This window comes from Plectropomus leopardus, chromosome 13 (genome assembly GCF_008729295.1).
Source record: "Plectropomus leopardus isolate mb chromosome 13, YSFRI_Pleo_2.0, whole genome shotgun sequence".
Lineage (NCBI taxonomy): Eukaryota > Metazoa > Chordata > Actinopteri > Perciformes > Serranidae > Plectropomus > Plectropomus leopardus.
In genome coordinates, this window is record NC_056475.1 from 15256367 (window position 1) to 15267311 (window position 10945).

Here is a 10945-nt window from a genome sequence, read left to right on the forward strand (position 1 = left end):
CAGCAGTGTGGGGGCTGAGCAGTTGAGGCAGAAACAGGTTTTCATTGTGCCGAGGATTGAGTTTACAGTTTGTACAGTTATATAATTTCTATTTCGGTGGTTTGCCTCGGCGGCGTGTCCCTCTCCCTGTTGTTGACTCCCAGCCGTTCAAAGCGGGATGGCGGAACCGAGCGGCAGATATCAGCAGGTATGTGAACACTAACGGTTACCAACGGCTAACACGTTAAAGATTTAACAACACGCGTTAACGTCTAACGCTGAGACGCTGACTGACTTCTCTCTCAGGTGTGTCGGTGGTGTCACCTTACTCAAAGTGACGGTTTCCTCTTCAAATATTTTATTGTCATTAATTAGGTCAATTTTGTTGCGATTAATTTCATTATTTTCATCGGGGGGGGAGCTGGCACGTTAGCTTTACTAACGCGACGCTAGCGTTTCCTTGTTAGCGTGAAAGCGAAAGATGGTGCTACATGAACGTAAACTTAAATGCCTGTTCGGGCGTTTTGTCTTTAATTAGTTGAAAGCTTTGTCAGCGACCTGTATGCTAGCTAGTTAGCCCTGTGGTGTGGCACATTTAACACTTCTCGACGCCCCTTTGTGTATGCTAACGTTAATGTTTGGTTGGCACATGATCCACAGTAAGTGGGTGTGTGCGCTGGCCATCTAGTTTAACGCTACCCGCAAAGTCCGCCGGCTAACCTACTTAGCAAGGTGCTGGGAGGGCAGACTGTGCCTACTGTCAGTCTTCTCATGTGGTTGATGGCAGTGCTCATTAATGTGCTCTATTAGGAAACCAATTATTTTCTGTGGATGACGACAAATGTGCCTAAAGATGAACTATTTGCTTTGGTAGTTATTTATAAAAGAGGAGGAGTGCGAGAAAGGTTGAAAAAAGACAGTTACTTGAATTTGGTATGTTGAGTTTATAAGCAGTTGTTACCTTATCAAATGAAAAATAAAAAAAATAAGATTATTAGTAAAAATATGAGATACTAAGTCAAATTGTGTGATATCTCAAACACTTATGAAGTCAACATTAATTAATTTAATAAGGAATAAAATAAGACATACCGAGTCAAAATGATGTGATAACTAGAGGATTTTGACTTAATTAAGTTAACTTTATTAAATAAAATGTTGAAAATGAGATAAATAATTAGTTAAAGAGTAAGTTATTTAATTTAATGTGTAAAAAATGTGGGATACTAGTTCAAAATCATAAGATAACTTAAAGACTTTGACTAATGAAGTCAAAATTATCAGATAAAATGTCAAAATTATGAGGTAATAATTAATAAATGAGACATACTAAGTTAGAAATATGAGACAACTGAAAGATTAATAATGAAATAAGTAAAATAATATAACATACTAAGTAAAAAAATTCTGAGATAACTCAACATGAGATAAAAACTCAAAATGATTAGGTAAGTAGAAAAAGCAAGATCCTAACTGAAAATCACGAGATAAAAGTAAAAATGATCAGGAAAAAGTCATATTGGACCATAAGAATGAATAATGATGAGATACTCAAAAATATGAGCTAAGTCAATGATTTTAACTTAAAAAGTTTAGATAATAATGTTTACATACAGTTGTTATTTTCCAGGGAAATTTCTCTTCAAATAAGTGCTCCATTTTAACCTAAATAGATATTCATCATTAATTTTTTATTTGGATGGAAAATATTATTGTTCCTCCATGTATGTTGAACCAGATGTGTAGATGAATTTCATAATGTGTATATTCATAATCTTACTGGCAGAGATTCACTTGAATTAACCTAGTTATTTGGAAATGCTCCAGTTGCCAGTTACAGGTTACCACTGCCCCCGTTTTCCCTGTAATTTATTCATATATATTTATAGGGTTCCTTTTTGAGAAATTCTATGAAACTGCGGGACCTGTAAAATAAAATGTCACTTACACCTAAGGGAAAGCTGAGGTGTTGTTAACCTGTAATTTATTCCTCTGCTAAATAGGGTTGCATTTGTTTTCACTGTACAGTTACTGTTTCAGAAAATGTCACGGTTTCATTATATTTACGATATCGCTCAATTCTTATAATTTTCCCTTACAAGGACACTTTAAGGAGTGAAAAAAAAGCCCTACTGCAAATTGTTGCAGGCCTAGTCAGCACCACTTCAGTGGTATTTTCTGTAAGTTGATACTAGTATCAATTGATCCACTTGGCTTAGTTTTTCAAATGTTGTTAAGCTGAATCAGGGGTAAGGAGTGACAGAGACTGGTCGGTCATGTGTTTCCTTCTTTCCATGAGACAAAGAGGAATAAGGCAAAATAAGAAACATGTTCTCCCGTGGTGGTAGGTGCTCCTTCCGCCTTTATAATGTTCAGACGTGCTTAAAAACTTTTAGATGTGGGCCCAGTGTCCATTCACCTCTGGTCATTTTATTAATGTCTAGTTTGTGAGTTCTTTTAAGTAGTCCATGGTATTGAGATAACAATTTAACACTACACGGGAAATGTGAAGCTTCTTTACCGTAAAGCATCTGTCTGAAATAGAGAACAGCTCATGCTGACACAAGTACATTGTGGCCTTAAATAAAGCAGGATGTGGTTTATCTCCCCCCCATAGCTGCCCAATGAAGAGGACCCAGAGGAGAGTCCGCAGGTAGCAGCTGATGCTCCTCCCCCATACAGCAGCATCGCAGTGGACAATGCTGGTAAAACTGCGACTCATCCAGATGTTTCCCTGGTTTCAATGGTGGCACTTTGGGGAGTCATATTTGTGTTGGTCTGCACAGACATAATAGACAATATAAGATTTCTTGAGCCAGTGAATAATAAATATCTATGGACTATTTAACAAAAACAGCCAAGGCATCTTATTGGGTATAAATACTGATATCTTTATAACTGCAGTATAAAGTTTGCAGCTCCAAACAGGAAAAACAACCCAACAACACACACAAAAAGGATAGGTAAATGCAACATTTATGTTCTGATCAACTTTTTTTGTTCCCAGTCTTGTGTCACCTTTTATTTTGGGTATTTGCTGATACTGAGTCTGATCTGATAGTTGTACTTACCTAAATGTTGATTATATAAATGTATTGAACATTTAAATAACAGCCTTAGCCTTCTAAATTTGCCACATTTTGTTTTTCACAAGCTGACAGGCTTTTAAGCACTGATAATATAAGAATAAATGGGGAGAATACGCCTCTTAAAATTGATGTGAAATCCGGTTGCTTTCAGCAAGCCTTCTAGTTATTTATAATACTTGACTCATACATATTCAACCATCTTACAGAACCGTCAGACGTGTTTTTAACCATACTTTCTGAGTTATGTTAACACTATAAGGGCAGCCAAACATTTCCTCAATGAGCAAAATCTTCCACAATAGAGATTTGTCTTAAGCAGCATATTTTATTGCAACTGAAAAAGTCAGTTTGCTGTCATTGGAGATAAGTAGGAAACTCTAGCTCATACATCATGTTCAAGTTTCGAGCCTGTTTCCATTTTCAGAGCTTCTTTCAGTGACTAAGCGTAATAGCAACAACACATATTAAATTGTGGCTTTAGTCTTGGCAGTGACGGTAAATATGCAATGTCGTTACCAGCCAGCTGTCTGCCAATATGGAATACACATTTATATTAGTAACATTTCTGGGGTTGTGTTTGAAACTATGCTTTTTCCTCTTCAGCCTACCTTGACTACAAGGAAGACGGGGCTTTCCCTAAGCCTCCATCATACAATGTAGCGACCACGCTACCTTCCTATGATGAAGCAGAAAGAACCAAGGCTGAGACTGCTGTTCCCCTGGTAACTGGAAGAGTGAGTATCTCACAATTTGTTGCATTTTGCCTGTGGTCACATTCACTTTGCACACACACGCACACACACTCACAAGCCTGTGTTCAAACACTTCCTGTGTTGTCTGCAGGGCAGGAAGTGTTAAGCACTCTGCAGTGGAAAGGTTTTTTTTTATTTTGACTATCTGTGTGTCTCTGTCTTTCCTATATGACCCGCTGCCAACATTCAGATTCACGAAAACTACGAAAAACACTCATTTAAAATATTTATCAAAGGACATTCTGTAATATTGTTTCCATATAATAATCACAATCTGTGCTGTGATAGCATTTTCTGCTGTAAATGCTTTAATCTCTCAGCCCCCCTGAACTACCCTCTGTGCACTTTGCGCATGAGTTCATTCTCCCAAAATTTGAGTAAATATTGGGCAAAGGGCAAAGCACACCTCACCCTCAGCAGGAAGCTTATTAACTTGCATTTAATTCCCGAGGGACTATTTGCGATGGACACCACAGTAAATAACCTCCTATGCACAGGATTGTCAAGGAAGCCGTCTCTGAGTTTCTCTGTCTTTTAAATCAGAAATTCACTCATACTTGAAACTACTGTTTCTGGCCGAAATTTCTATCAAGTGAAAAATGACAGCTCATCTGTGATCTCTGGTGGTCACTGCACAATACTGCATGTGGGGCCACCCTGTTTGATTTGCTGGTGTTGTGTTTCTCTGTCACACACTGCCGTGCGCTCAGCAGCAGCCTCAGCACAGGGAACGCCTGGAGACTTTTGACGATGTAATTCGCAGTTCACTGGAGGTAACTGGGAGGAGTGTGTATGATGAGAGAGGAAGTGTTTTGGTTGTGAGAACGTAGATGTGCCTACACTGTTTATGTATCCCGCTATCCCACCCTTCTTGTTGTTTGTGTGTTTAGAGTGCTAGCTCATGCTTAGCTGATAGTTATGCAACATCTCCTGGTTCTCCCATATTAACTGACTTCAGACCTTTGAGATAAATAATAGTAATTAAATGGGCGTGCTGTGTTGTGATGGTTCCATTGGTCTGTTGGTTGTTTGTGTTGTTTTTTTAGTCTCTGTTATGAGCAAAGCTTGGTTACCACCAGCAGGTGCTTGCCCGTGCTTCATCACAATTCACTTTGATCTTAGTGACCACGCTGTAAAGTAGAAATTTAAGTATGTATTTGTGAATTGGTTGAAATAAAACAAGCTTCATCAAATTGATTGTTTTGTAGACTATTGGACATACTGTCAAATAAGTAAAAAAGCCCTGGAAAGCTCTGCTGCTACCTGGCTATTGGTAAATGATTTGAGTGCTTAAATAATTACTTATTTCTGTTTTTATTTTTTGCTCTTCTGTCGCTTATCCTATGGCAGGATGAAGACTTTGTGACCAGAGACGACTTTGAAGATGCTGATCAGCTGAGGATAGGAAACGACGGCATCTTCATGCTCACTTTTTTCAGTCAGTTACCCAATTTACTCTTCATACTATGTATCTCTTTTCTCTTTAGCCATTGTCTTTCATCTTCACTTCAGCTCTTCTCTACCTGGATTTGTGCTGAAGTGACATATTTTCTTTAAGATACAAATGAGTGAAATTAGATTTCCTGCCCTCAATGTTTTTTTAATCGGATGCCTAACATTTTCACTCTCTTTTGCTTCCATTCTTTGTTCAGTGGCATTCCTGTTCAACTGGATCGGTTTCTTCCTGTCTTTCTGTCTGACCACCTCAGCAGCCGGACGCTACGGGGCCATCTCAGGCTTCGGCCTTTCCCTAATCAAATGGATCCTCATAGTCAGGGTACGACATGGAGCCCACGCACACATACAAATATATAAAATAAAGTTTTATACAGTCACAAACATTTCAAAAGACCCAAACACCACTGTGGTATATTTTTTTGATAACTTAATTCCAGAAAATCACTCTGGTGTTTTTATGCTGTGTCTGTAGTGGTTGGTATGTTGGCGCTGCACCTCAAAGATCTCTGGAAAAGCTTGCTGCTGTCTTCATTCAGTTTTTAAAATACGGGACTCATTTGAGTGAAACTGTTGCAGGTCAGATTTATTCTAACTGGTCATTTCTGTTGTTCTGTTGGGTTTCTAGTTCTCCACATACTTCCCTGGTTACTTTGATGGACAGTACTGGCTGTGGTGGGTGTTCCTGGTGTTGGGTAAGTAGCCAACCTCTGAGTTTAAATGATTCAAATAGGAAAAGGCTTTTATGCTGCTTTTGACACATTTCTACTCTCTGGATCTGTGTTACATAATTGCTGAGGTGTCACTTACTGTAAATATGTTACAGATTTGTTATAACAAGATAGTTAACTTTAATTATCCCTTTATTACAAGAAAAAGCAGATAGCCAGATATTACCTAATACCAATTAAGGTCTCATTTTTATATTAATGAAATCTATGCCTTTCAAGACATTTAAGGACCTGCACGACCCCTGTGCCTTATGAAATTTATAGAGTGATAATATGTTACTGTGTTAACAGCTGGTTAACAGCTTTCTCCCAAGTGGCCTTAAAAATCAATGAAAGTGATAGTTAGGATCTATTAAAGTGCAGTTAATGAGGTATTTTTCCATAACCATTGTATTACATACAGTAGGTCTCCACAATTTGGAGAAGCAGGCTGGAGTCTGACGCAGAAGCTAAGCTGCTGTGGAGGGGTATCAGCAACGAAATGTATTTTAGCCACCTTAAAAGAGTTTTACCTAAAAAAACAAAGTACCAGTTTAAGTGTCCGCTCTATGGAGGATATTTCCACTGCTTTACCTTCCTGTCAGACAGTGAGTTCCAGTGGGAAAATGAAGCTGTTATGCCACTCTCTTCAAAGCCGGACTACATTGAGAAAAACTGTGATTTAACACCACTGAACACAGGAGCTGTTGGTCTGCAACCGCCTTCATCCGTTAAGTTTGTTGCTGTTTTTCTCAGTGGAATCTGGTGGCTTTGACAAGAGATAGATGGAGAACTGAAGCTGTTAACAGCTTCTTTGTGGGAACAGGCTGTCTGACGGAGAGGTGAAGTAGAGAAAATACTCTCAATATAGCATACACTTAAAATGTTATTGATTTTTCTTTTCTTTTTTGGGGGGTTGGGCTTTTTTAGGTGGCTAAAATATGTCCGTATCCACAGCAGTATATTTCTTAGCATCTGTGTCGGCACTCCTGCCACTTCTTTGAGCTGGGGGCTTGATGACAGACATCTACTCTGTGTAATACACTTATTATAAATGCATAAGTCCTTCACAAAAGATCAGAACTATCCCTTTAATACAGGTAAACTGCACTTTAGGTTTATATTATCAGTTTGAATTATTTTAAGTTAACGTTTGTGTTGGTACTTTTATCTTGTGCTACCTTACTAGTAAGTGCAGTTTTATCTGTTGGTTTTTGCCATATTTTTTTTAGGGTCAACCTTAAAACCCTGTCAGAGGACTAAGTCACATTTATAACTGCTACCAAGTCCTAACATGGAGTTATAATGTTGTTTCATATAGTATTTCTAGTTGCGTCTCACTGTCTCCTTTTTGTTTTGCTCTTCAGGCTTTTTGCTCTTCCTCAGAGGATTCATCAACTACGCCAGAATCCGCAAGATGGCTGACACCTTCTCCACCCTGCCCCGCACCCGAGTCCTCTTCATCTACTGAGCTCACAATCCATCAGTTTCCATCATCATTCCCCTGCATTTTCATTAAAACATACTGTCTGGCTTTATCCAATCAAAACAGGAGAAAAGAACATTTCTTTCCTCTGCTTGACATGATTCGGACAATACGTCTATTATTGTCCCCTCTTGGTGTAAAATAGTGAATGCTGAGAAACCTGTTAAACCCTTCAGTTGTTAGTGGTGAACTGTTAAGTGCTAATTGCAATTATGAAGTGTGTGACGTTTAAATGAATGCCTTATTTACTGTTTTACTGTCTGTCGGTGGGTAGCAGCAGCATGCACTGTTCTCCTGTGTAGCCACCAGGGGGCGGTCTTGTTTGTGTTATTTTTTTCACCAGTCTTCTGTCAGATGATTTGTGTACAAAGGTGGTTTTCAGACCAGGGGTCAGTGGGTAATTTTGGGGTTATGGGTTGATTTATGCAGTGTAAAATAATATATTTCAAGTACTAATTTAATGTGCTTTTAACCCTTTTGACCAATGCTTTTTGTCTCTTGTGAAATTGTGTATAATTCAGGTAAAACAAGACTGAAAGGGAAAATCAGATCTTTGGTTCAGGGGCTTAAAATGTTGAGGACCATAAATATATATATAAAAGAGCAGGGGCCGGGTTTCCCCTAGAGCATTTTTCCTCATGTATTTAGAAAGTGTTCATGCTTACACAAACTGTAATCAGGAGTGTTGTTTCCTTATATATAATACATGTATGTCAGCGGAGCTTCTTGATCACTGTCCTGCTTAAGGACATGGTGATGTGGATGGAATATGCTGATAGTCTGTCACTGGATACAGATGTGCGAATAGAAGGTTTCCTGTTAAATGATTCCCACACCCTATCTTAGTCACTGGCACCCAATTATTGGTTTCTAATGAGGGAAAACAAATCATTTTGCCAGATGTGATTTGGAAACTGCCCTATGCAGAACAAGGAATATATTATTACAGAGCAGAGATTTTTTCTCTGTCTTTGACATAACAATTATTAATTAAGAGTCATTCTTTTTATGTTTACCCTCATTGTAGTGGAAGTGGAATGATTATTTTTCAGATGAATTTTAAGTATGGTTTGGAAAATGTTTGGAATTAAACTGGAAAAGGTCACTTTTTGTGTTGAGCTTTTTATCAGATGGTCATAAGCTTTCAGAAAAAACAAAAATCACATGACATAACAGCCTTTTTAGTTAGATGTTTAGGTTGCAGGATACTACTGCCTCTCAGCCGGCTCACCAAAATTGAAATTAAGTTTGTTAAAATTAAATAAAATGAGGAGCTTTTCCTGTCACTGCTGGATTTTATTAAACATTTACATGCAAACATTTCAGTCTAGTCGTTCCATGCTGTTGCATTCTGGGCTGCTTAAGAGAAACAGGGTACCCACACTCATGGAAATCTTGGAAATATCACTGCATTTCACAGTCACATTTTCCAGGCCTGGAAAAGTCATGGAATTACTAAAACATTTAAAGTTTTGGAGAAATCATGGAATGTTGATGTGTCTAATGAAAATGTTAAAGTAATTTTCTGTGGATAACCATCCACATAATGTAACATAAAAGTACATTTATTTTCTGAAGTTGTCAGGTAATATATGTGGCTGTGTGACAACATTTTGTTTACTATGATGTAAGAGCAAAAAAAGAAGAAATTTTCATCTATGAGAATGTATGGGAACACTGGAGGAAGCTCGGGTGTCTCTTCCCTTTAGCAACATTTTAAAGTAAGAAACAGACTATCAAAGACGCTTTATTTTCTGCCCTCCAGGATCATTTGAGATTTTCAGCTGAGGTACTACAAAAAAACCTTAATTAGTTGGTTTGTTATAGACTTGATTAAGTTAAACGTGAACTTAACTTCACCCAGGTGACCTTACTGGACCTAAATAAAAACACAGTCTTTCATGTTAGACATTTTATAGTGTGGCCAGCATGTGGGAGCTTTAAAAAGTTGGAGATCCGGAAGCTGAGCTGACCACGATATTCAGTTACTGACATGAGACGTACTTTTAGCCATGCTAAATTTAACACACAGGAGATGTGTATGTGTGAGCGTGTGCAAGAATCACGATGATTTACTGGTGGCGGCTAATTATACATGTCAGCAGTGTTTTTCGTTGCAGCTGGAACAGGAAGTGAAGGTCATCCCACCTGGAAGACATGTCACACCAACTGAAACATATCTTTGGTTTCACTGGAAACTTTTACTGTCATGCAGTGTCACATCATCATGTCTGGATATTGGCCTCTAGTGATGCTCAGTTGACATGACATTTAGCTCCATTCAGGTCATCTTTTTACGGGGCGCCGGGGGGGGGGGGCACTTCTGTGTGATCCAAACTTTTTTAAGAGAAGTACTGTAAGTGAGATTTGACAATTCACTGAAAATGATTATTTTACAGCATGTGATTAAAGCATTCCCAAGAGCATGAGCACAGAAGTCAAGCAAACCAGATTTTCATGCTTGCATACGTCCACTTGAATACTGAAAATATGATGTAATGTTACAAAGTAATAATACTTGATCCAGTGCTTAAGTATATTTGGGGAGTATCAGTACTTTACTTGAGTTTTTATATTTAAGGCAACTTTCAGTTTTATTCTGCTACATTTCCTAAATGAAATATACAATATTACTCCACTACATGTCGATATATGTATTGGAGTAAAGTATTTAACTCCAGTTTTACTCCATAATGTATATATTTCTGTGACCTACGCATTTTAGTAACTTCATTACTATAATTAGAAGAATTGGCAAATGAGTGGTAGCTTTTAAGTTAGATCATGGGATACCTAAATACAAGATACTTTAAGATTTTTACTCAAGTAATACTTTAATGGGGTACTTTAACATCTACCAAAGTCATTTGTTCATAAGATATTTGTACTTTTATTCAAGTAAAGCTTTCAGGTACTTCATCCACCACTGTAAGCTCATTCTGTGTGATCCAAACTTTTTTAAGAGTAGTACTGTAAGTGAGATTTGACAAGAAACTCTGAATTTGACAAATTTTACCACAAAGTAAAAGGCAGCTTTTGACATATTTAATTAACTTCCCTATAAACTATAGATTTGCTGTTGTTTTCTTGCTGCACCACTGGCAGCCTACGTTCTTTAAATCAGATTCTCAGAAGTCATTTATTCTTTTGCACAGTGCACTTTGGGAAAACAGAAACAGCTGTTGGTCAGAAATTACAGATGTTTACTCAACTCTGAAAATGAATTGTCTCAGTTTTAGAAAACGAATAACTTGAGTATTTAAGAAGATTTTTTTTGCTCATTTATTAGATCTAGCTTGAAAAACTAAGAGAAAGGAAAATACAAATAGGGCAAAGGTCATATTACAGACCATCAACACCGCTCAAGTGAACCACCTCGTCACCAGATGACCTTGGATAAACAAACTTCATTTTCCCAGGTGCGGACGGTTTTAATTGCTGACAGTGTTTCAGCTGTAAATCCTGGCAAAACAC

At 37.8% G+C, this 10945-nt stretch overlaps 1 protein-coding gene across 1 annotated transcript; it reads left to right on the plus strand.

The window, feature by feature from the left end:
• On the plus strand, window positions 1-8791 carry LOC121952600 (NEDD4 family-interacting protein 1-like). Its single transcript, XM_042499373.1, has 7 exons — window positions 1-187; window positions 2597-2684; window positions 3672-3802; window positions 5171-5258; window positions 5473-5597; window positions 5904-5970; window positions 7353-8791. Exons 1-7 carry the CDS (start codon window positions 158-160, stop codon window positions 7454-7456), a joined length of 633 nt encoding a protein of 210 aa, XP_042355307.1. The 5' UTR covers window positions 1-157; the 3' UTR covers window positions 7457-8791.
• The last annotated feature ends 2154 nt before the right edge of the window (window positions 8792-10945 follow it).

Bases quoted from the DNA above. Each gene is read 5' to 3' on its own strand.
- LOC121952600 (XM_042499373.1), top strand. From the start codon at position 158: ATGGCGGAACCGAGCGGCAGATATCAGCAG. The intron at 2,685-3,671 runs GTAAAACTGCGA...TTTCCTCTTCAG, and splicing joins CATCGCAGTGGACAATGCTG to CCTACCTTGACTACAAGGAA. The intron at 5,259-5,472 runs GTCAGTTACCCA...TTCTTTGTTCAG, and splicing joins CTTCATGCTCACTTTTTTCA to TGGCATTCCTGTTCAACTGG.